We start from the raw sequence: 24450 nt of genomic DNA on the forward strand, positions 1-24450 counted from the left end.
CCCTTCAGCAGTGGCTGCTGTCTGCAGAGGGGTGGGGATGCACCCCAAGGTGCAGCAGGCCACCAGTAAACCCTGCAGAAAGATGCTGGTGGGCAGGGGGCCAAGCCCTCGGTGCTAATGTTACATCAACTGAGAGGAGATGGTAGATGACGAACACCCAGCAGCGAGGTGCTCATGCTAACCACATCCTCTACCTCCTCCCGCTGCTCTAACGATGGCGACCAAAAGATAAGAGGCAGCATGGATGCCGCCTTGTCCCCTTCCCTCCCCCAGCTCACATGCTTCAGCCACAGGGGGCTTGGCCCTTCTGGTAACCACAACCTTATCAGTTCTTTTTTCAAGATCTCTGGGATTTCTCTTGTTGCAGAGGGGAAAGATGGACACACCCCCCTCTCCCTATGTGCAAGGGAGGGGAGGCAGTAGTTTAGATCTTCTTCGAGGAGGAAAAAAGCAGGAGCCAAGCAGCAGTGGAGCACAGAAGGAGGTTTATTGGAGAAGGCTGCGTGGTAGGGTGGTGGGAGTGGAAAGGCTGAGCCCGGCCAGTACTGCCCAGGGCTGGGAGCAGGCAGAAGGGGCCTTTGCCAGCTTCTCCTCTCTGGTCGCTGGGCTGCACACAGGGGGAACCTCTGCCTCACTAAGCTGCAGGCCAGATGCCAGTCACGGCTTCTCTTACAGGTCATCCACACTCTTCAGCACCCCGGCCATCAGCTTGCAGGCAGCCTTGTGCTTCTGCCAGTGCTGGACCTGGCATGCCCTACGAAGGGAAAGGCCACTGCTCAGGGGCTCTACTGGGAACTGGGGTGCCCGCAGGTCAAGCAGGGATGCAGCGGGGCCACTTCCACCCCTGGGAGCGAAGGAGCAACAAGGACAAACCCCTCAGCACCACACTCCTCCAGGCACTGGTGGGGAGCTGGCACTGCTGAGCATTAGCCCAACAGGGAGCTGGATGCAGCCCCCAGTTCCGGGGCTAAGATGGTTTAACGCGAGACCTTGCCAGATGGTTCAGGACTAGAGAAAATTTAATTTACTGTCACCATCCCAGCTGCCGCATCCCAGCCTGTCACCCACACCCACAGAGCCACGGGTGCTTTCCTCCCCACTTCTGCCCCACCAAGGTGCAAGGCAGAGAGACATTGTCACCACGGAAAACCCAGCCCATCATTGCTGTCGGTGTGGGCACAGGCAGCTCAGCACCTTGCAGCAACAACACAACACTCACCAGCATCTCCTCCTCCAGTGTTCTGGCATGTCAGCCTTGTCATAAGATTTGGAGAGGGATGTGGCAAGCGGAAAGCCAGGGATGCTGAGCAGCAGTGGGACCCCTGGCTTTCCTTGGCCCTTCCACAGCACCCTCTGCTGAAGTCTGTGGTGCTCTGGGGAGCAGGGAGCACTAGGGGGCTACCAGGGGGCTGCAGGGGAGACAGGGGTGGCAGGGCTCCCTTACCGTGTGCAGTACCACTCATTCCGGCAGCGAGAGCACTGCTTGGCCGCCTCTGCACCACACACCCTGCAACGGGGCTTGTCAGGGGCCAGAGCCTCCATCATGTCCAGGGTGTAAGTCTGTGCCCACCTGCAGCATGCAGAGAGGGGGGGGAGACTGCTCATGGGGGACTGCCGACAAGCAGTAAGCTGTCCCCACTGCACCCTGCCCCTGAAGGGACATCCCCAGCCAGTACCACAGACCCCTCTGCCCTCCCAGTGTTGCGCTCCAGCCCCTGCTAGTGAAGATACTGGCTCCACTGGGCACCCTGTGTGCATGTGCCGACGCCTTACCTCTGTGCCTGCAGCTTCAGCTCCTCCTCAGTGGGGCTGAAGGTGCACTTCACCTGGTGCTTGGCGATGGCCTCCCACTTGCCCCTGTTCTTCTTGAGGATGTGGTCCCAGATGATGGGAACCTGGTGGGAGAGGCAGAGCGGGAAGAAGGGGTGCTCACAGCCTGACCAAAGGTGCTGCGGTATGGGGGCATTCGGGGGGAGGGATGACAGCCAGCCCTGGGTGTGAGGAGTGAGCCCCCCTCAGGAGGGCAAGCAGAGGCAGTGTGTGCAGAGGCGAAGGTGCAGGGAGAGAGGGTGTGCTTTCGGGTACATGAAGGGGACAGATTCGCTCACCCATGAGTATTCAGGTGAAACAAGGCAAAACTTTCGGGGTCCAGTTGGGAGTGAGAGTTCAGCCTCAAGGCCTGGGGTCCCAAACAGAAAGCCCTGGGATTTCAGTGCCCTGCATGCCAGCAGCAGCATGAACCCCGTGCTCTGGAGCTGTTTGCCTGAGCAGATTTTTCCACTCGTCACTTCCCCGAAGACGCGCGAAAAGGGAAAGCGCTGGCCAAGAGCGGCATGGGGAATTCAGGCTCTGGAGAGGACGATGCTGCTTCAAACAGCACTGCCTTCTCCAGCCGAGTAAAAATAGCCAGGCCTGGAAGGGGAGGAGGCTGCTCTAGGAGCAGCTGAATGGAAAAAGGCCTTTTGAAAGCTTGGCTCGGTGACAGAGAGTGAGTTCACCGCTTTCTGGGCAGAGCAGGAGCCTGTGTGTATGCTTCCAGTTGGCTCCCCCTGCCCACCCGCTGGGCTCAGCACCAGCCCTTGGCGAAGGTAGGAGCAGCACTGTCACAAAAGCAGAGCTACGGCAAAGGGCAGCAGCCTGGACGACGGCTGGATGAGGTCCCCAGTGTGGCAGCTGCCTGTCCCTGCCCCACTGACACGCTGGCAGCTGAGGCACATGGAGCAAATCCATAATCACCTCTGTCCTGCTGCCATCCCCAGCCCCAACTGCTCGGCTTGCCAGTCTGCAGCATTCCCCAGCCCCAGCTCCCAGCACGGGCCATGCCTCCGGCTCAGCCACAGCCAGCTCTGGCCAGGGTACATCACCCCCCCTCCCAGGCCATGTGGCCAGCCATGCTGGGGGCAGCACGTTCCCCCTTCACACAGCCCAAGTGGCAGCTGCCCAACCTACCCATTGGCTCTGGGAAGCGGTGTGGGAGCCTCCAGCAGTGGGGAAGAGCCTCTGTTCTCCCAGCAATTCTCAGCGGCCTCTTTGCAGATCTGCCCCCACAGTGTCTCCCCTCAGCTCACAAGCAGAGTTTATTACCACACGATTAAAAGCACCAAGAACCTCATGCCGTTTGAAGACCCTCAGGGCCCAACTCCCAAGCCCCAGGCATCAAGCCCCCATCATCCCAAGCCTCCAGCCTCTATCGCCAGACCTTGGCATCCCTCCATACACAGTGTGCCAAGCAGCCCTGGGTCAGAGTTGTAAAAGGGGACTCTTCCCTGGGGAGTCCAGAATTCAGCAGGGAAACACCGATAAATGTTAAATAGAGTTAATTGTCAAAACAAGCCAGGGGTTGTCTCTGCCCCATGCAGCCACCACCCCAGGGACTCAATGCAATCTGGAGAGCTGTTTAGAACTCAGCATTTATGCCTTTAGCTGCAACTGCTTGGCCACTGTGGTAGGAAGACAATGCTCCCACATCATCCACGGACAACTCTGCTGACCATAAAGGTGTAATTGTGAAACGGGCACTTGGCTGCTTTACCAGGGCACCACCTCTCCAGAGCTGAGCTTGGTGGGAGGAAAAGGGGGTAGGGGGCTATCAGGCTTAACGCAGCGTGGCTGGAGAGGTGGAGGAAGAGCCACAGGATACCTGCTCCAGGACAAGATCCTTTTTTGGGGGGGCCGGCTCTGTCACTGCAAGATGGCTCAGAAATCTCTGCATCTCCACCAGGTTGGGCAGCTGGTCAATGAGGACGTCCGTCAAGAACGCACGGAGCTGCAGCCACAGAAGGGAAGAGTGAATGGAGAGAGGTCAAGACAAGGGAGCCAGAGCTGGTGAAGCAGCATGGCAAGAGCAGGGAGCTGTGGGGCACTGGCAGAGTGACCCATGAGTGTCCCATGAGGTACACTCACAAACATAAGCTTTGCTGCTGTTGGCACAGTCACAGACTTGGCTGCTCTCCCACCACTGGCTCCTAGGAGCCCACAGTGAGGATGGGGAGAGATGCCCAGAGGTACCTAGCGCTGGCAAGGTCCTGCTCTCTGCTATGGAGCCTTTGTGGTGTAGGGTTGTACCTTAAGGAGCTGGCTCTTGTTGAAGCCATCAAAGTGGTATTTGCGCTGGCATTCAGGGCTGAGCAGGAGGTTGAGGAGGGCAAGCCACACTTGCCCATCGAGTTTGGTCATCTTCACCTGGTCTTCAGGGGGCACCACGTGCCACATGCCATTCTCAAACTTCTTGAGCTTGCCTACGGGACAGAACACACGACTCCAGGGAGAGACAGTGCTGCCTGAGGGAAGACAGCTCAGTGGTGGGGATGCTGGCCTATGCTCACTGCCTTGCTTCAATGCAGGCAAGCCCCTCTGCTTCTGCCTGCCTCAGTTTCCCCATCCCTTTGCTCACCAGAGCAGCCTACTTGGTATTGAGACAACACATTAGACAGCATGAAATGCATAAAGAACACTTAATAAAACAATAGGGCTGTGGCAGGAACAGAAAGATCCCCAAGATACCTCCCTCTGTACTTGGCCAGAACTATAGATGGTGGGGGAGCCCATGCTGCAACAACAGAGTGGCTGGAGAGGCATGTTTTGAGACACCAGCATGGCCAATATGTGCTTTTCTGGAGTTTCTTCTGCCAGTAAAAGCCAGAAGGTGGCATGACTACAACAGAAGTGACAAAACAAGCTCCAGGAGCTACTGTGCTGCTCTGGGGGATGGAGGAGAATGTAACCCTGCATCTGCACAGCCTGGAAATGCCTTTGCACTCTTGTTTCTTTCCAGTCCTTCCCTCAGGGCCCTGGATCAAAGCTCCCTCTGACATCTCGAGTGCACAGGCAGAGAGAAGGGATGCGTTTCCTGGCTGGCGGAAGAAGGAAAGCTCCCCCATCCAGCTGGGCTCCTCTTGGCAGGCGCAGAACCACGTGCTTCCCAGTGTCTTTTCCTCCCCTGCCTGCACTGTGACCCCCCTGGTGCAGGGCTGGAGAGGGGAGTGTGGGTTCCCATGCCCCAGGCTGTGCCCCACCACTGCTCAGAGGCAGGCAGCGGGGAAGCTGGGGGGCTGCAGGGGGCCACACCTGGCTGCAAATGTGCAGGAGGCAGGGCTGATTGTGCAGGTGATGGCCGACGGGCATGACCTAATCAGAGGCCTTTGGCAAGAGTGAAGATCAATGACCAGCAGCTTCAGGGCAATTGGTTTGCTGCCTGGGAGAGCCCGTTGAGACTGGCACTCTGGTCTTTTTGTGCCCAGGACAAGACTCCTCAGAGGAGCAGGGGGGGCTGGCAGATGTGCTATGCTCCCGTCTTGGCCGTGATCAGCTCAGAAGAGACACGGCCGAGTGCAAGGATCGGCTTTTGGGAGCACTGCCGGGTCCCCAGCCCAGCTGTGCTCCAGCTGCTTTCGTGACGAACAGCTTCAGGCAGGGAGCACTAGGGAGGAGCAAGGGGAGGAGGGTGGAGGGGGAGCAGCTTTCTGCAAGGGCTCCCACAGCAGACCTGTCAGTGGATGCAGGTCCCAGAACACCACCACAGCACCCCAGGTACCATGGGACATGAGCCGTACCTGCTTCCCAGCAGCTCCAGGGGCAACGCTCTAACAGCTCGACAAGGAGGCAGGGCAGGTTGTGGGTGTTCAGCATCCGTGTCAGTGCGCTCAGGGACAGACTGGAGATAGGATAGAGGGGGTGAAATGATGCTTGCAGACAAATGCCAGAACAGATACAAACATTCCCTGAGGCAAATGGGAAAGGCAGAAAAAAGGCAATGATCTTGGTCCCATGAGCAGGGTGGAGCGTTGCTGCGTTTCCCTCCTGGGGCACAGTGGCACTGCCACCAAGGATACAGCCAGCTGCTGAAAGGGGTCCAGGCAGCTGCCATGACCCCACAGGAATCTCAGCTGGAGAGCTCAGTGCATATCCTCTGCTGCTTCTGGGCACCTACCTCTCCACCTGATCAGTGATGAACCGCAGCACAGACAGGGCTTTCAGAGAAATCTCAAACTCCATCGTCTCTGCTTGCTTCTGCAGCTCCTGTGGAGGGACAAGCACAGCCTCGGGATTTCAGGCCCCATTTCCCAGGAGCTACAGGGAGGCAGGCTGTTGGCTGCGCATTGGTAACCACAGACTGGGGAGGAAACCAGAGCCCTGCAAAACAAACTCTGCTTCTCATCTCGACTGTGCCAGAACTGCCTGTTTGTCAGGGCAGCTGCAGAAGTGCTTGCAGCCCACTGTTGCTTGTCCCTCATCTCCCTACCCCTAACAGGTCATGGGTGACTACTGGCAGCAGTGCCCCTGCACAAGGACACCCCCTGAAGGAGGCCAGTCCCAGACTGCTCCCCTTTCTCCTTCTGGAATCATCTTATGGCCTGTGTCCCTGCAGAGATCTGTGAGGCTGAAGAAGGGGGGTACTGCATGATCAGCAGAGGAACCAGAGGAGGAGGAGGAAGGATAAACTTGGCCCTGGTGCAGCTGCAGTCCTACATCCACCCCTCCCGGATCTGCCTCTCCCCTCCAGCTTGCATACAGCCAGCTAGAATATCTGCCTGTGGTTATCCCAGCCTGCAGCTACACCATGCTCTCCAGCCACCCAGTCTCCTTTCCTTCCCAGGCAGCACAGACATGCTGTTCATCCCCCACGTGCTCAGGCCAACAGCCTGACCACCCTCTGACTCAGCTTCTTTTGAGACCATCGGGATGGCTAGGCTGAGAGGTGCCACGTCCTTCTCCCCGGCCTAGGCAGAGCTTCTCTCCAGTCCCAGATGCTCACCAGCTCACATTTTCATGTGCAGAGCACTGACCTCAGTAACTCGTATTTCTCTGAAGTGCCACTGCAACAGTTCCCTTCCAAATTCCTGCGGTGAGAAGCCCTGCGCTCCCCGTGACAGTGCCCCACATGCTAAGAAAGCCTTATGTGCTCTTCCCCCTCACCTCCCTCTCCAAACTCCCCCAGTGAGACTGTTTCCTACAGCTCCTCCTGGTATCCAGACCTCATCTCTACTACCTTCAGGCAGGGACTATCTTTTGTCTGTGCTTCTGGGGGACAGCAGGACACGTCCTGCTCCAGGGGTTATCACCATACACAGTCACAAAGGACAACAGGCTCCACAACACAGGAGAGGGCAGGAACAGCTTTTTCGTATGGGGTTATTGTATGCAGAGCCAGGAGAGGCTGGAATGAACCAGAGGAAACGAGGCTCCTTGGGAGACAAGCGCTTTTTAGAACTCTGTTGCCTGGAAAAGGTCGGGTTTTTAACTTAAGCCATGTCAAAGCACTAACAGAGACACCCTGTTACCCTCCCCAGCCAGGAAAAGATTTCCTGGAAAACATCCCTATTGTGCTCTGGAGCTCTCCACTTCCTCCCTTTTCTGGAAGAGGAGCGCGTACTCAGGCAACAAGCCAAAAGATGGAGGCAGCGCAGGAAGGTATGGCCAAGCCTGCAGGCTACAACTTTAACCCCGCTTCTCCAGACGGGGAGAAAAGGAAAAACTTTTAAGGAGAAAACTCAAGGTGCTGAGAAGCATGAGAAGCAAAGAGAGCTCCCACACCAGGAAGGTATCTGTGGCAGCCCAGGAACAGCTCTGGGCTCACTGCTGGCCCAGACCAGTGCAGAGAGGAGGTATTTCTCAGAGAGCTGAGGAAGTTGGGGTGAAAAATATCAGGACAATTCCTAGTCGTATCATACACCAGTTTAGGGAAGGATGCCTCCCATGGTTAACCCTGGCTGGCTCCAGCAGCAGCCTGAGCTAAAGTGGTTTCACAAGCTCCAGGGAGACATGCCCCCACAGCTTTCAAGAGCAACAGCAAATGGCCAAAAGCCTTGTACTGACTATTTTGCCCAACTGTCAGCTCTTCAGAGCTCAGACCCCTCAGAGCTCAGACCGTGTCCTGCAGGAAGCCTCAAGCTGTCACTGCCATAAGAGAGAGCGGAAGCACAGCTGTGGGTGGAGGGAGGTGGGCCCAGCTGAGCTGCTGGTGCAGATGAGCACCTGCGCCAGAAGCCCTCTGAGATGGGCTGGGGGTGTCAGGGTTGCAGCCAGGAGGTTCTCCACAGAAGGCCCCCGTGCGCCTCTTCACCTGCCCACATCCTCCATCACACGTGTCCCCAGTGAGCTACAGGACTTTCTCCTCACCCGCATGGACGAGGGGCTGGCCAGATCCTCAGGCTGAAGCTCCATTGGGGTCACTGTCTGTCTGTTGGCACTCCAAGCTGCGAGCAGGGTCAGTTTGCGGTGGCAATAATCAATTAAATCCAGAACGCTGTCCTCTGCTGACTCGCAGATCTCCTTCACAACGACAAGAGTCTCACAGAGGGCCAGCCCCCACAGCTGTGGCTTTCCACCCCGAGGGGCTTTACACCTAAGAAAGCTAAACCTGCCTCTTACCTTGTGAAAAAACACAGTCTCCAAGAGGTTAACGATGGAGCCTTCGTGATGCAGCTGCAGGAGGAAAAATGACAAGAGTGAGGTAACAGCAGTGAACACAGGCAACAGGACCAGGAAAAGGGCTCTTCTAAGAATCTACTTATGTAGCTGTGGCCAAACACAAGTCCAAGAGCCAAATACAAGTGATGTTATCTTTAAAACAATTCCAGATCACGCAGTTTGCACTAGTTTTTATGTTAACATGCCTTTGAGACTATAACACATTCATAGAGAACCGCACTTCCCAGCAGATGGGGCCCTTCACGGCTCTATCTCTGTGCTAGAGTGGCAGTACAACCATAGCCCTTGGGTAAGCTGCAGCCCCTGGCACCGGTGGGGGCACTGCTCTGCATGGCCATGCTGCTCTCAGCACGCCCTGGGACCAGAGTGGACAGCCTTGTCTTGAGACTGGGAACTACGAGATAACTGCCTCAAGGCAATGCTGCAGACAAATGGCTGCCCAGGGAAGACACCACCTTGCCCCAGTAAGGTGTTATCCTGGACAGAAAATGAGCTGAAACTTCCAAGCTTCAGGCAGATTGCCCTTAGGTCAAAGGCTGCAACGCTCTGCAGGGAAACCCAGCTCCCAAGATTGCTCCTTTGCCAAGAACGGGCCAATGGACCACTGCTCCCAGGAGCTCAGTAAGAAAAAGCGACATTTTTCTTAACCCAGAGGTACGTAACCTCAGAGAACCCTCTGGTCAGAGGTGCCAGAGAAATACAGTGCTCAGAGGGCTACAAATGCCCCAGGGGTGCTGCTGCCTGGGAACGAGGGTAGCACCGACTCACTGGGAGCTGCAAGCCAGGAGCAGGGCCACACCCAGGAGCAGCTTTTGCTGCACCCACCAGCTCCCACAAGCCCCTGTGTGGTATTGGGCAGACGCACAGCTGTCCCTGGAGCTGAGCTCCCATGGGAGTTGGGCCCTGTCCCTCCTGGGGGCAAGAATATGGGCTTGTCACTTGTGGCTTTGGGAAACCAGGTACTTCCCTCTGTGTCACACTGCCCACTGCAGCTTCTCAGCCTGATGGGATTAAAACCTCAGCTCTGAGGTCTTGCGGGCAAGGTTTGTTTTCATTTCCAGGCTCGTTCCCACTGCCCCCTCTACTCACCACCATGTAGATGTGGAAGGTGCTTCTTGGCTTGAAGTCCCCCAGCTGGCAGAGCACGGGAAAGATCTTGTGCTTCCAGATCTCCACAGAGATCAGCTCTCCAATGAGAACAGGAATCTAGATAAGGAAGGGAAGGGGGAAGTGAAGCCTTTCAGACCGGTGCTGCAGTGGGAATGTTTTACTGCTAATGATCGGCCACAGAGTCTATGGAGCCATCCCACAGAAGAGGGCGGCCTTGGGGCACAAATCGACAGCTTTTCACCAACCATCCAGTAGGCAGAGAGAACTCCTGGGGCTGCAAATGGGTAAGATGACCCTGAGGAGCTGGGCAGGTTCAGGGCACCACACATCCCGTTAACAGTCCAGCATATTCTAGGGCTGGGACACCCCAAGCATAGGGCAGAGATCCACAACCAGAGGGCATGGTGCACAAAAGAGACCAAAACAACTTCCAAAAGAGGAACCAGAGACCAGCAAGTAGAAATACCACAGCTTCACCTTTAATTTTTTTGAAAAAGTAAAACTGGCAAACCACCAGTCAAATGTCTTTGCCAGAGATACAACAGACTCATCACTGTTTTATTCCAAAATTGCACATTGTCCACAAGACAACCCCAGCTCAAGGCTGAAGGCCTGTCATGGGAATCACTACCACACCCCACGACGCTCACCTTGGTGTAGGTGACCAGCAGCTCAGTGAGGAGCTGCTCCTGGCCTGTGGAGGCGCTCAGGATGGCGTGCATGTTGAGCTTCTCCACGCACTCATGCTGCTGAAGCCATCTGCGGGGCAGTCAGCAAGGACATCAGTGCTGCAGATCTCTGACCACTGCCTCTGGGGCTCTGCTGCCCTCCCGGAGAGGGTCCCTCATGCAGAGAAACCTGCTCCTGCCTGGCCCCCCCATCCCCAGGAAATGCCCCAAGCCTGCTAGGCACCCCCAAACCCTGTGCTGTCCCCTGAGCTGGTGCCCTCTGGTGCAGCAGCTCCACCATGAGACACCCCAAAACTGGGGGTCCTCCGCTCCATTACACCTACCCACACAGACCCTCTGAGGACACTCCAAATCTGGGACACTTCCTCACACTCCCTCCCCCTGGACCCTCATCTCTCTCCCAGTCCTTCCAGGAAGGCTCCAGAACATCCTCTCCCCTCACCCCACCCTGTCCCTCCGGGGTCACCTCAAAACCGAGGCCCCTCCTCTCTACCCGAGATCTTCTGGGAACCCCTCCTTATCCGCACCCAGACCCTCTGGTGACACCCCAAAACCGGGGCCTCTCCTCTCTTCCTACAGCCCTAATGAGGACACCCCAAGTTTAGTGCCCCTTCTTCGTGTTCTCCCCCTCCCCCAGACCCTCCAGGGCCCTCCCCCTCCAGGCCCCGTCCCCAACAAAGCCGTCCCCCCGCACCCCTGCCCGCCGACGTCCCGCAGCTCGGTGCTCTGCAGCGCCCGCACCAGCGCCTCGGCCTCGGCGGGCAGAAGCGGCACCGGCCCGGCGGCGGCCATGGCGGCGTCGCTATGGCAACGGGGGGGGGGGGGGGGGGGGGGGGAAGAGGAAACGACGATACACACGACGCTGCTGCGTCTCTACCGCCCCCTGGCGGCGCGGAGGAGCGAAGGCGGCCAGCGGGTCGCTCCGGGGACACACACGGGGGGACGCGTCGGGGGACACACGGTCCCCGGTGCGGGCCCCGGCTGCCATCCCCGCCGTCACTTCCAGCACACGATGATGTTGGGGTCGTTCTCCAGGCGCTCATCCAGCTCCTTGTAACTCATGCCTGGCGGGAGGAGGCAGTGGGGTGTTAGTGGGGTGCCTGGCAGCGATGTCAGAGGGCTGACTGGGGTCCCCAGTGCCTCCCCCTGGCAGCATGGGCCTGGCAGCCCAGCTCGGCACAGAACCTAGCCCAGAGTCTCATCTCCCTGCAGTCTGAAGGCTCCCAAAGGGACGAGGGAGACCCTGAAACCAGCGCACAGCCCCAGACATGCAGGCAGCCCTCTGCCTCCCGCTGCCACCGAGACTTGCACAGAGGAGCCCAGATCCTCACCGGTCTTGCAGCAGATCTCATCATAGCTGTGGCAGCCCGTGTACAGCCGGGCTGGGTGGCTCCGCTCATCCCGGGTGACCTTGACGGGGTACTTCTGGAGCCGCCGGACAAGTCCCTTCATCAAACCAAACTGGATAAGCCTCCTAGGGAAGAGGAGGGAAGAGACTGGGACCACAACACTGAGGTGTCAAACACCTCAGCTCCCCCCATTCCCTTCTGGTTCCACCATGCCACACCAGTGCCTCATGTTTCCCCACCTACAGATGCAGGGGTTGAGTACTCCCTCCGTGCTCCCCCACACCCGCCCTACCACTGCTGGTGTCACCACCACCCTTGGGGATCGAGCAGGAGGGTGCTGGCTCCAACCTCTCGTCCACCCTCTGGAGCTGCGCGGTGTAGCGGGAGATGAGGTCTCGCACCGTTGTCCCAGGGCTCAGCCCGCAGTACAGCTGGAAGACATCCCTGAGGCTGGCTCGCTTGTGCCCTGCAGGGAGAAGACACCAGTCAGCTGCCCTCTCCCCCTGCCTCCGCCAGCAGCCCAGCACAGGTTCACCGTACCTTGTTTGGTGACATAGAAGAGACACTCCTCCTGGAGACACTTGTCATCCACCAGATCCTGGACCTTTGGCGTGGTGCAGTAGACGTTGGAGTACTGGAGGGCATGAGAAAACCAGCTGTGTTCAGCCACAGCTCCAAGAGACAGACCTGCCCCGCTCTGAACCCCACTGTCCCCCCTGTATGGCCACCCTGCTGCCTGAATCACACTTGTGGCCCCACGCTCTGTGGCCTGACCCACCTGGAGTATGGAGACAAGCGTGACGACCCCATAGTACCTGCAGATGGATAAGGAAACATGAGAGAGACACCCTCTCTGCCAGCACCCACCGCTACCCCTCCTGCGGGCTGGCCAGGCCCCCTTCCACACACTCACAGCAGGTTTTGTATGGCAATGCGCACCAAGTTCAGCTCCACGTCAGCTTCTGCGGAAATCTTCTGGACGTGCCGAAAGCCGTCGATGTAGGGCAGGATCTAGGAGGGGAGGAAGCAAGAGCTAAGAGGGGAGAGAGCAGAGAGGCCCAAAGCATCACCCTGAAGTCCAGAAAACTCCCCTGCATCTGGGAGCACGCTGGGAGAAGCGGGCTCCATCCCCAGCAGCATTTTATCCTCATGTTGGGTGAACTGGCTGCCCGCAGGCCTGAGCACAAAGACAAGGGGAACGCCAAACTGTCCTCATTAACGTAGTGATCTCTGGGATGCCCAACTCCCCTCTCCCACCAGGCAGGCTGGAAACAGAACCCATTCAAAGCTGTCCCCAGTCAAGCACACAGACCTGCTGCGTGGTGAGATCCCACTGGGAGTTGAAAAAGTCGTCCTTGTCTTGGGTGAAGACAGGGACATCGTACTCCTGCACAATGGGGGGGTCCGGGCGCTGCTCGATCACCTTCAGGTGGATGGTGTTTGACTCATCTGGTCAGAGAAACGGGAGTGCTCAGTCCCCACAGAAACCTACCCCTTGGGAGCTTGTGACCGTCAACCACGCTGCATGGAATGTGTCTGCAGCCTACAACCCCATCCCTCCCAGCCCTTGGAGCCACCCAGGGCAAGGCTGGCTCAGACAGCCCCCAGCTCCAGACAGGCAGGGAGTCACCAGAAGCAGCACAGCCAGAGCCAACCTGGGCAGGGGATGGCCCAGCTGCCTCCCAGCACTGCCCTGTCCCACCGCCGCGCCAGCACGGCTGCCATACCTATGGGCAGGGTGCACTTTCCTTTGGCGTTCAGCTCCTCCAGAAGTATCGTCATGATGGGAACCAGCTTCTGTTTACTCTCCTCGTTGGAGATGAAGCCACTTTCCAGCTAAAGAGAGCAGAAAATCAAGTCAGCTCCTCCCCACAGGATTACTGGCTATAGGAACTGCACATCTCAGATCCCGTCCTCCCTTAAACTCCAAGTGATGTGTGGGTAAAAACAGCACAATCTCCTCCTTGCCGTAAACCTGGCCCCTACCCCAGCAACACCCAATGACCCACAACGTGTGCCAGGACACCAGTGACTCTGCAGGGCAGATGCTGAGGCAGCCAGCGCCTCCACTCATGTCGGCTCGGGCCTCACCTCAAGGGTGGTGAGATAGCCAGCCAGCTTCTTCACTATGGGCTCCAGTGCACAGGCCTTGGCTCTGGCATCGCACACGAAGCCCAGGTTGAAGAGCAAAGCGTTTCGGCTGTACTTCTTGTGTTCAATACACACGGGGCAGCCGATCAGCTTCTTTTCCATGGCTGTCCTGCAGAAAGACAAGTATAACCTGCACCTATGCCCTCAGGCAGGCCTGAGCCCTGCACAAGGCTGGTCCCCAGTTGGCTCTGGAGGTGGGGGCTTCTCTGCTTTGCAGGAAAAGCAATGTCTAATCCCCAAATGCTCGGAGCACAAAACACACAGTCTGAAGATGGGGGGAAAGACTCAACCGTCAGAGGAGAAAACAGTGTCCTTTCAAAACCAGCAGAGCTCTCAAGACTTGTCTGGTGTTCCCGGATTTGAGACTGACAGAGAACCACATGCAGCACCAGTCACGCCCAGAATCAGGCACCTGACCCCCCTGCACGCGTGACCACGGGCACCGTAATGAACCTGCTGATCACTGAGACAGAAACCTCCATGAACCCAGAGCTGAGAGCTGGCCCCCTCACATCCCCAAGATGTCCTCTCCCACTGTCAGAGACTTGCCCAGTCGTGGTGAGGACAGCGGATCTGCCCCCGGGGAGGGCGTGTCAACACTCACACGGTGATCAGCTTGTTCTGCAGCTCGGGCTTCGTGATGACGTACACCTGGATGGTGTCAAAGAGCTCCCGAGAGATGAAGTCCTCCGGGACCTGCAGCGGCACAGAAGGCTCCGCTCCAGCCTCGCCGGGCTGACGAGCCCAGTCCCAGCCCCGTGCCCCCACCTGGGGAGCGGCCCCCGCCCCTGACCGGCCTCCCCCCCCCGGCCGGCCTCCCCCCCGCCCCCCCCCCCCCCCTCCTTCTCCATTGGGCGCGCTCCCGGGCGCCGGCCGCGCCAGGCCCAGGCTCACCCCGCACCTGGTAGGTGATCTTGGGCCCCAGCGTGGGGTGGAACTCGCTGAAGAAGACGCACTCGATCCTGCCGCCCATGGCGGCCACGGGGAAGGCCCGGCTGGACCCCGCTGCGGCACGAACGGCGGCGAAGCGGCGCGCACTGCACATGCGTGTCAGTTCCTGCCGGCCACCGTAGCACTGATCCTGGGGGACTTACGTCACACGGCCGCGCCGGTGGAGGCGGGCTCTCGCTCTGAGTGACAGCGCCGCCCACCCGTTCAGCGGCGGCGCGGCGCGGGGAAGGCGGGTCCTAGCACGGACGGACATCCCACCTCGCCCAATGGGGGGCCGCGCCCCGGGCCGCCCGTCTCGGCGGCGGTGGCGGCGGTTCCCCCCTCCCCCGGCCGCCATGGCCCTGACGGCCGAGACCGAGTCCAGGTTGTACCGCTCGCTGCGTGCCGCCGCCGGCGCTGCCGCCCACCTCGTGGCGCTGGGCTTCCCCACCGCCGTGGCCGTGCTGGCGCGGCCCGGATCCAGTGAGTGCCGGGGCGGGGCCGGGGGGGCGGGCGGCGGGGGAGGGCCGGGCCTCTCCTCAGCTCAGCTCACCTCAGCGCCTGCCCTTCCCTTGCAGGCCTCTTCTCCTGGCACCCGCTGCTCATGGCCCTCGCGGTAAGTCCCGCCGCCCCGGTTACCGGCCGCCTCCCCGTGCTGCGACCCTGCCGTGGGCATCTCCCGCGGGGAGAGGAAGGGGCCCTGCTGGCGGAGGGCGCCTGGCGCAGGGGATAAGACCTCTCTGCGTTCCGTGGGTGGTGGGAGGCAGAGCCCCGGGAGACGCAGACCCGCTGCCGGTTCTGCCCCCGGCCGTGGTGGAGGCGTGGGGGCAGCCGGTGCCAATCCCTCTGCCCTGTGTCTCCCAGTTCTCGTTCCTGATGACGGAAGCTCTGCTGATATTCTCCCCGGAGACCTCGCTGCTCCGCTCCTTCTCTCGCAAAGTCAAAGTGCGGGTGCACTGGGCCCTCCAACTGCTCGCCCTCCTCTGTGCCCTCCTGGGGCTGGGCATCATCACCTACAACAAGCACCTGAATGGCAAGGCCCACTTCGTGACCTGGCATGGCCTGATGGGGCTGCTGACCGTGCTGTACGCCGGCGGGCAGTGTGCAGGGGGGGTGCTCCTGCTCTACCCCAAACTGATGAAGAACTGGACGCTGGCCAAGCTCAAGCTGTACCATGCGACCTCGGGGCTGGTGGGCTACCTGCTGGGCTGTGCCAGTCTGATGCTGGGCATGTGCTCCCTGTGGTTCACCACCTTGGTGACCAGCATCTCATGGTACCTTGCCATGCTGTGTCCCCTTCTCACCAGTCTTGTTATCATGAACCAGGTGAGCAACGCTTACCTGTACCGCAAGCGGAGCCAGCACTGAGGCCTGGCGCAGATCCGAACTTCCCCTGTGTGAGCCAGTGAGACCAGGGCACCTCTGCTCGCGTAGGGTCTCCTCGGAACTTGATTTCTACCTACTTGTCTCTCCTTAGTCCTGGATTGTCTGTAGTGTCTTCTCCCCAGGGAGCAGGTACGATGTGTGTGACACTGAGCAGGCAGGAGCTGCCCACCTCATGCCTGCCTTGGCAGGGACATTTCTCAGCACAGGTAAAGCTGCTGGTCCCTGTGGCAGCTTGGTGCTCAGTGCTGGGAACTGGGGGGGGGTTCACTCAGGATTCCTGCTCCTTTTCCCTTCCCTTACCTCCCAGGGCTGCTTTGGAGCAGGCAGGATGGGAGCTGTCACGTTCCTGGTAAGGAGGGCAAGGAGTCCCTTCTCACCTGGGAGGCTGCAGCAGCCACCACACTGCCTCTCCTGCCACAAAGGCACCTTGGCGAGTAAAAGTGCAGGGCATGGTTGCAGCTTCAGCCATGGGAGGGCAGATGCAGTGGGGCAGCAGCACATCTGTCCTGATGGCACAGCCCCATACAGGGACGTGGTGGCTCCCTGGGACCAGTGCAGTCAGCCCTGCCCAACAGCCACGGATCTGGACGCCCATTGCCACGCACAAATCCTTCCTGCAGGCTGGGACAGCAAAGCTTCAGCCTGGCAGGAGGCGGGGGTCATTTTACAGAGCAAAATTACCCAGCTGGGCTGTAAACCAGCAGCCTGCAAAGGCCTGGTTTGTCCCTCTGAGGGGCACAGGGCACAACGCCAGCATGGGGGGAGCAGGGCTTGGTGCAGGCCTGGGGGACAAGCCCTTGAGCCAGCCTGCGAAACGGCCCTCGGGGTCGCAGAAAGGAACCTCCTTGCCTCACCAGCACAACAGCCTGCCTTCCAGCCCACCCGCCATCAGGGCAGCTGGGCGCTGCAACGCTCTGTCTGCTGCAGCAGCTCCTCCTTGGCACGTATCCTGCTCTTGGCAAGGCTGGAGAGCTGGGAGCAGCTCCCAGATTGGGAAATTCCTCTGTATCCAGAGCTTTTATTCAATAAAGATTTCAGGCAGCTACAGTGCAACAAGCCCTCCTTACTGCTCAGGGGTGGTGGTCTCTTTTGGGGTGCAGGCAGACATCCCTGCCTGCGCATTTCCCACCTCCTGCGTGCAAAAGGTCTCTCCCAACCTGCTGGGAGCACCCGAGAAGAAACCCCCTCCTCAGGCTCCTGCACAAGAGCCCCCCGGTGGCTGCTCTGTGCCTGCCCCCCCTTCCCTGCCCACACTCTGCTGCAGGAGCAGGCTCTTTCAAAGAACTCTTTATTAATACAGAAACATCTGTGTTTTTCCTGGTTGACAAAACCCTTTCATGTGGTCCTTTAAAAAAATAATCATGACACCATCGATCTGTGTCCTGGGCTGGGGACTGCCTGGGGGATCAGGAGCTGCGAGGAGGCTGTCGTAGGGAGCATCCTCTCCATCCAGAAAAAAAAAGGAAAAAAACCCAACAAAAAGCCCATCAACACAGAGTGAGGGAAGGAGATGGGGGAGCCCACGTTCTACCTGCAGGAAAGAAAACCTGCTGCTGGAGGAAGCAGCGAGAGCCCCACTGTAAAAATTAATTCCAGCTTCTACTGTAATCTGACAAACGGATTAGCTGGGGAGTGGCCAAGGGCACCGGCTCCTTGCGGGGCTGGCTTCGGGGGCAGGAGAGGGAGGAGGAGAGAATCCCCCACGTGCAAAGCCCAGAGCTGGCGGTGCTGGACCACCACTGTGAGAGGCTTGGTGGCCCCCCCTGCCCAGTGGCCTGTCCCCTACCTCGCAAACCTCTCACTGGTGTCGGTGAGCTCCTGCCAGGGCAGGGCAAAGCTCCCCATGGGAAGGGATTCAGAAAAGAAGCCTACCAGCCTTCCCATTCCCTCCGTTAGGGACAAAACTACCGTCAGAAAGGAGGAAGTAAGTGTTGAGTGCTCTGGCCAGCCCCCGGTGCAGAGAAGAAGCAAGGAAGCGCTGCTGACTTGGCTCCCCCGTGGGCAAGCGCAGTGGCTATGGGGCAGGATCAGAGCCACGTACCCCTCCCGGAACAGCCCCTGCTGCTGGTGCCGATGTCCACGGCCTGCCCTGTGCTGAGGGGAGCAGCTTGAAGAACTCCCGTCCTTCCTTGTGGTGGTGGCAGCAGCATTGTCCTGTTTGCCTGATGCTGGCCGTGAGTGGCAGCGAAGCGTTGGAACGAGGTAGCCCCCCTGCCTCTGCCACGGGAGGAGTCCCTGTGCCCCACTGAGCATCCTGGCTGTGGGGGGGGACATGAGGGGGGTTAGCAGCTCTCCGATGGAGATAGGGTGGGGAAGGGGGGTGGTGTGTCAGCCGGTCACAGCTGGGATGGGGCATCCTGGAAGGTGATGAGGTTGGACTCCTGGCCGGTGCCCTTCCCGGCTGCACTGGGGTCGGGTAGCAGCGGGCTGTTGGCCTTCACCACTGCTGCTGCTGCCTCCTCCTCGTCATCCTCCATGCTAGGCCAGGCTGACTGGTCCTCCACGCGCTTCAGCCGCTCGTTTAGGGCCTTCAGGGCCAGCTGCCTGCGGGGCAAAGGCAGACAGGTGGGTTAACCCCGGGTCCAACGGGCAGGGCAGGGGTTAACAGCTCTGCCCCACTGGGCACTGTGTGAGCCCCTTCCTGGCTTCTTCCCAGCAGGAGACTGGATGATGACCCAGAGTGCCTGGGACTGCCCCAAAGAAACCCATTCACGCTCCTAGATTACATCCACAAAGTTTTCACACCACGTGGTGCGCTCGGAGGCTGTCGGAGGACACAAGGGCCGCTCTGGGAATGGGGGAAGAAAGGCGTAAAACAGGGCAGGTGGAAGCGGAGCACCAACTGTTGGGTTGGAACCACACCTTCCTGATGGGAGTCGGGAAGGCCAATGCCTGGCGTGTGGGAGGGCCGGGGTGTGGGGCTGACTCACCACCGTCCCCCACGCCAGGATGACAGGTGCAGGACTGCCACAAGCAGGGGGCTGACACCTCCCCAGGCAGCTGCCATCCCCCCTCCTCCTGCAGGGACCCCGAACCCCACCTGCCGCTTCCCCAGGATCTCCCAGCTCCTCCCCCACCCTTCCACCATTGCTCCGCGTTTGTAACAGCAGCAAAATGCTCCACCAGCCCCCAAAATGCTCCCCACCACCTCTGTGGCAGGGAGAACAGCCCCCAGCAAACCCCCTGGAGAAGGCCCCTCCCTTAGCACCCTGGACCTAAATCTCCCCACTCCTCGTTTGGATTTTAAACCCGACCCTCGCTGCCTATAAACATGATCCCCATGGAAGCAGCGCAAGCAGTACCTTCTCCTCTCGGCGTCCTGGGGGTCTGTCCCTGGCAGGCTGATGGTGATGGACGACGGGGCACCCACGTCGTAGCGTTTGACTGTCTTGCGGCAGACCTTCACCTTCACCAGGATGCCGTGCACAAGGTTGGCCACCAGACCCACCACGGGCTGCAGGATCTCAGGGAAGAAAGTGGCGAAGGCGAAGTGGTCGGACATGTCTCCACGGCCTCTACTGTGCCGCTGGTAGAAACGGAGATAGACCCAGCCAGAGAGGAGCCCGAAGCCGTATGAGGCTAGTACATTGCTCTCAACGAGGGCAGCGAGCCGCAGCAGAGCCAGGAGAAGAAGCAGGAGCATGGGGACAGCCTTCATTCTGACCTGGGGCACCTTCAGGACAGTGTTGTCCCCCATCGTCTGCTTGAGGGCCGCCAAGACCCCCCCGAGGAAGCCCAGCCCACCGTGGATGCGGACGGCGAACAGGTAGGCGAGGTGGAAGGAAGCCACGTAGGTGAGGAAGTAGACAAGGGCCCCCAGGAGCCCCACCGAGACGTTCACCACCGCGAAGAAGACCAGCAGCTCCAGGGCGCCCCAGAGGGGCTCCAGCAGCCGGCCGGCCGCTCCCAGCGTGGCCAGGCTGGCCGCCAGGCCCCACGCCCGCTCCTCCACCAGCCCGTGCGTCAGCAGCGTCCAGACCCAGAAGTTGGGGGGCAGGAGGTAGCCGGGGGTCACCCCCAGGCCGTAGGCCGTGTCCAGGCCGAAGGAGAGCAGGTAGAGGAGGAGGACAGCGGCGCTCAGCGACTTCACCACCACGCTGGTGCCGGCCAGCGCCGCCAGGAAGTGCTGCCGGGCCACAGGCAGGTACCGCCGCATCTTCGGCCCCCACCGGCGCGACTGGGCTGCCCCGCGGGGGCTACAGCGCCCGGCCTCGCCCCCCCCGCGGGGGCCGCCTCCCCCCGCCGGGCCCCGCTCAGCCCCCGACCAGGCCCGGGCCCCTTCCGCCGCCTCAGGCCTGGCCGCGCTCGGCCCCGCTGCTGGGCCAGGCCGGGCGCGGACAAACAGCGGATTTGCGCATGCGCGAGGCTGGGCGGGACCAGGGGCGCGGCTAGCCCCCGGGGCGGGGCGAGGCCGTCCCGCCGTGAGGCACGCTGGGACACGTAGTGCCGGCCCCAAAGGCGGCGGGGGGTCACGGAGGGGGGGGGGGGCATGGGGGAGGGTGACGGGGGACACAGCTGCGGGGGGACGGGGGGGCATGGGGAGAGGCACTGGGGAACTCAGAGGTAGGAGAGGGATGGGGGAGCGCAGTTATGGGGGCATGAGGGGGACAGTCACGGGGACGGAGACATGAGGGGCACAACCCCTGCGGGTGGACACACGGACACGGGCGGGCCGGGCACGGGGGGACACGCGGGGACACGGACCCCACCGGACACGGGGACGTGGGGGTGGGTACACAGGCACAAGAGGACACAGGCATGGGGCAGCGTGTGTGGCACAGGGGACAAGGGATTGGGGGGGAGGGAGGGAGGACACAGCCCTGAGGGGACACAGGGAGAGGGGGGAGCCCGGGGGGCCGAACCCCTCCTGCCCCACAGCCCCTCCTGTGCAGCGTGCGGGTGTCTGGGAACCCGCACCCCTGCCTGTACCCCTACCTGTGCCCCTGCGTATACCCCTGCTCACGCCAGTGCCCACGTCCCTGCCCATCAGCCTGACAGCAGAGGTGCAGGCAGGCGTGAAGGCAGCGGCCGGGCTGGCAGGAGCGGCCCGATGTCCTGCCTGCCCGCCCTGTGCCGTGCTCCCCCCCCTCCCCGGTCCTGCCCACGTACCCATGCAATGACGCAGCCACCGCCTGTGAAGTGAAAATATGAACATTATTTAATAACTGAGTCTCTGTAATAAACCATTTGAAAATATTTTACAAGGAGTCACACACACGATATCTTACAAATTGACTTTTTGTTGGTTTTTGAAGTTTTTCAACTCTTCTGTACAAAAAAAAAATCAAAACCTAAAGAAACTAAAAATAAATTAAAGAAAATCAATTAAAAACCCAACGCCTTTGAATGAGCAGAAAGAAGCTTTCAGGTGGGGACAGGGCAGGATGTGGCCCCGGTGGGATGGGGGGCCGGGGCCATGCCACCCCTTCGTCTCATTGGTTTTTAACTTAAAATAGACTATATATGTATATATTTATAGGTATGTATAGTGGTGGTTTTTCTGGCAGAGCACCTAACTAGACTACAGAAGTACACACACTCCCGGTAACACAGAGCCATCTGTTCAAACACAGTTCCCAGAGACAGTAACCAAACACACACTGAAAAAGCTACAAGCAGAATGACCATTAATTAACCCCAGCACTAATCAGCGCCTAGCACCCTACCTAGCCCCGGTCAATGTGGTGGCTCTGAATGGGGTGCCCCGAGGGAGGGGTGAGGGTCCCCAGGGCTGCCCACCCAGGCAGGGGTCCCCGGCACTGCTGGGAGCAGTGAGGTGCATGGTGGTGGGTATGGCACCCCCTGCATCACAGCACCCCGGGGTGTCACGGCCTGGCACCCTGCCCCCTGTGCTGGCCCCCCCCAGCCCTGCGGCACCTCTCCTGGCTGGGGTGGTAGGGCCCAGTGGGGTGCAGTGGGGTGCTGGGGCTAAGCAGTCGCTCCGTCTGCCTCCTTGGCACCTAGCATTTTGGCTGGGGGGACGACGCCCCTATCTGAGTGCCCCAGTGTGATCCGCAGCACCTCGGGGTGCCCTGCTGCAGGGCCACCTCCTGCCCCCCCAGTGCTGGGTGCCCCCAGCCAGGACCTCAGCAGCACCCAGGGAGGAGCTCCCCTTGCTGCGGCTGGCTGGCAGCCCCCGCACCGGTGCCCCGAAGGATGGGCATGGGGGTCTTGCACGTCCCTTCTGGGGACACGTTGCACCTCCTGCTCCACCTCCAGCTCGGGACGTGTGGCCCATCCCCCTGCGGGGCACGTAGCATGTCCCCTTCGGAGACAAGTAGCACGTCCCCCCTGGCCAGCGTGGTTTCTTTGGCAGGGCTGCCAGGGAGAGGGCGGCTTGAGGGGGCTGGGCAGGGCTGGGCGGGCAGGATTTCACAGTGATCTGCAGAACTGAAAAGAAACAAAATACATCCCCCCCCCCCCCCCCACCTCCTTTTCACCCCAGTATCTGTGCCCAAGAACACACGAGAGCGGCTGAGCCCAGAGCAGGGACCAGGGCTCCATCCCACTCCAGCGCAGGTGATGGCTGGCTGCCCCCCTCCTCTGCCCCTGCCCACACCCGGCCCCGAGCCCACAGCGACGCTGAAGCCACCGTCTGCCCCGCTCACCCTGTGGGCTGGCGGGGCTGGTACTCACTGGCACAAAAAATACTGACCCACACAGTCAAGTCAAGTCCTTCCCCCCCCCCCCCCCCCTTTTTTTTTTTTCCCATGTGTCCTTGTTGCTGACAATAAATACCGCCGTTCTCCAGGCGAAAATGTTGGAAACTCGATGTAGAAAGATCTGCTTTAAAATCTTCAGGCTAAAAAAATAGGCGAGGTGGATGGAGGGTTGCAGGTGGAGGGCGGCGATGCCACTTTCTGAGTCCAAGTAGCCAGGAGGGTACGACGCTGGGACAGCAACCTGGTCCCCACTCTGCCGGAGAGTCCTGCCCGCACCCTGACTCTTCTTTGGCTGCAGCCGGTGGGGAGAGCGGGGCGATGTCGCAGGGGTCCCCAAGGCGGTGGAGGCAACATTGCTCCTGCTCCACTGGGCCAGGGAGCGGGATGGAGATGGAGCTTGAAAGAAAAGAGAGCTGGCGGGGGCAGCCAGGGGAGGGGGGCTAAAGGCAGGCGGCTGGGGGCAGCAGGTGCCGGCTGGCGCTGGAGTAGAGGAGCAGCAGCTGCAGGGAGAGCAGGACCCCCAAGGAGGGGGTGAAGGAAGCCCCTCGGCCGCAGTCTGAGGTATCTTCCTGTGGGGGCAAAGGCAGAGGGGCTGTGGGGCACCTCCCGCAGTGCCTTGGCACCCCAGGGGCACGCATCGCCCTGGCAGGGGCACCCGCTGCCCCCCTGCATCTCCTGCCATGGCACCCCCATGGCTCTGCTCCCCTGGGGGCACCCCACGGTGCTCTCCCCTGGGACCCCCATGACCCTCTCCCCCCCCCCCCCCCCAGGAGAGCACCCCATAGCATTGCTCTCCTACGGACTCCCCATGGCTCTGGTCTCCCCAGGGGGCACCCACAAGGCTCCTGACCCTGCCCCCCCCGGGTCCTCCCATGGCTCCAAACCCCCATCAGGGGGGTTCTCTCCATGGCACTGCTCCCTCGGGATCCCCCCATGGCTCTGCTACTCCCACAGGGGGATACCACATGGCACTGCTCTCCCAGAGTGCCTCCATGGCTCCACTCCTCCCTTCAGGGGGAGCCCACTACCCCAATTTCCCCCAGGAGGGCACCCCACAGTTCTGCTCCTCTGGGGACACCCCTGGCTCAGCTCTCCACCCCCAGGGGGCACCCACTGTCCAAATGCATCCCCCAGGGACACACCCCCCCCCCCCCCCAGGGCTCTGCTTCCCCCTGCACCCCACGTACTGTTGCATTGTAGTCGAAGCAGATGTGAGGGCCTTTCCGGTAGCGGGGCCTGTCCACCAGCTCACATTGGTTGGGGTCCCTTGGGGGAGCTTTGCAGGTCAAGGAAACCACCAGGGATGGGGCAGTGGGGGCTGCAGGGCGCCCCCTGGCCACCCTCAGCCCCTCCGGCCATGAGCCGGCTCCCTCCACCCCCGCCTGACCCTGCAGCTCCCCCACCCAGCCCCACAAACCCCACCTGTCCCCTCACCCCTCTGCCATTGCATCCTGGGGGGACACAGCTGGGCCACCAAAGGATACCTCTTACCTCTGCCTGCAGCAGCTTGACGGACTCACACTGGCTGCAGAGGGGCTTGTCAGCCACCACGAAGAGCAGGTTGGTGTTAGCCAGCCTCTGTGCATGGAAGAGCCTGGGGGCACGATGGCAGTGGGGACCCTAGTTACCCTGCATCCCAATCCCCGTCTGACCCCTGGTACTGGCCCTGCTGGCAGGTGGCTCCCGAGAGGCTGAGCCAGTGGGGTGTCCCCATCCTCATCTCCACCCCCATCCTCATGCCAA

General features: G+C 60.4%; 5 protein-coding genes across 10 annotated transcripts in view; 1 reads left to right on the top strand and 4 right to left on the bottom strand.

Annotated features, from left to right (window-relative positions):
* Positions 1-492: 492 nt before the first annotated feature.
* On the bottom strand, positions 493-11021 carry ZMYND10 (zinc finger MYND-type containing 10). 2 transcript variants are annotated; one of them, XM_086469760.1, is made up of 12 exons: positions 10924-11021; positions 10191-10299; positions 9520-9636; positions 8371-8424; positions 8119-8271; positions 5930-6018; positions 5553-5653; positions 4066-4238; positions 3641-3766; positions 1774-1895; positions 1445-1570; positions 493-754 (listed from the first exon to the last, which is right to left on the bottom strand). In XM_086469760.1, exons 1-12 carry the CDS (start codon positions 11019-11021, stop codon positions 670-672), a joined length of 1353 nt encoding a protein of 450 aa, XP_086325886.1. In that variant the 3' UTR covers positions 493-669. The 2 variants fall into 2 exon arrangements, 1 of the variants encoding a protein (XP_086325886.1); XR_015183761.1 differs by lacking the exon at positions 10924-11021 and having other exon boundaries at positions 739-754; positions 1220-1570; positions 10191-10838.
* A 151-nt stretch (positions 11022-11172) lies between these two features.
* Positions 11173-14729, bottom strand: NPRL2 (NPR2 like, GATOR1 complex subunit). 3 transcript variants are annotated; one of them, XM_086470150.1, is made up of 11 exons: positions 14631-14729; positions 14334-14425; positions 13670-13838; positions 13306-13414; positions 12891-13027; positions 12492-12589; positions 12357-12393; positions 12119-12212; positions 11927-12044; positions 11561-11703; positions 11173-11293 (listed from the first exon to the last, which is right to left on the bottom strand). In XM_086470150.1, the coding sequence occupies exons 1-11, from the start codon at positions 14700-14702 to the stop codon at positions 11226-11228; spliced, it is 1137 nt and encodes a 378-aa protein (XP_086326276.1). In that variant the 5' UTR covers positions 14703-14729; the 3' UTR covers positions 11173-11225. The 3 variants fall into 3 exon arrangements, with proteins under 3 accessions (XP_086326276.1, XP_086326278.1, XP_086326279.1); XM_086470152.1 differs by lacking the exon at positions 12357-12393 and having other exon boundaries at positions 12518-12589; XM_086470153.1 differs by lacking the exon at positions 14631-14729 and having other exon boundaries at positions 13670-13833; positions 14334-14352.
* Positions 14730-15015: 286 nt separating this feature from the next.
* CYB561D2 (cytochrome b561 family member D2) lies at positions 15016-16948 on the top strand. Its single transcript, XM_086470204.1, has 3 exons — positions 15016-15142; positions 15238-15275; positions 15524-16948. The coding sequence occupies exons 1-3, from the start codon at positions 15016-15018 to the stop codon at positions 16025-16027; spliced, it is 669 nt and encodes a 222-aa protein (XP_086326330.1). The 3' UTR covers positions 16028-16948.
* A 368-nt stretch (positions 16949-17316) lies between these two features.
* TMEM115 (transmembrane protein 115) lies at positions 17317-20201 on the bottom strand. Its single transcript, XM_009957455.2, has 2 exons — positions 19348-20201; positions 17317-18589 (listed from the first exon to the last, which is right to left on the bottom strand). Exons 1-2 carry the CDS (start codon positions 20199-20201, stop codon positions 18382-18384), a joined length of 1062 nt encoding a protein of 353 aa, XP_009955757.2. The 3' UTR covers positions 17317-18381.
* Positions 20202-23147: 2946 nt separating this feature from the next.
* Positions 23148-24450, bottom strand: part of CACNA2D2 (calcium voltage-gated channel auxiliary subunit alpha2delta 2) — a 222064-nt gene continuing 220761 nt past the window's right edge. For all 3 annotated transcript variants that reach the window (XM_086470321.1, XM_086470320.1, XM_086470319.1), the window contains 3 exons: positions 24192-24301; positions 23895-23983; positions 23148-23276 (listed from right to left, as the gene is read on the bottom strand). In XM_086470321.1, coding sequence (XP_086326447.1) covers positions 23148-23276; positions 23895-23983; positions 24192-24301 — 328 coding nt within the window. The remainder of the gene's footprint in view (positions 23277-23894; positions 23984-24191; positions 24302-24450) is intronic.

This window comes from Leptosomus discolor, chromosome 9 (assembly GCF_034619465.1).
Source record: "Leptosomus discolor isolate bLepDis1 chromosome 9, bLepDis1.hap2, whole genome shotgun sequence".
Lineage (NCBI taxonomy): Eukaryota > Metazoa > Chordata > Aves > Leptosomiformes > Leptosomidae > Leptosomus > Leptosomus discolor.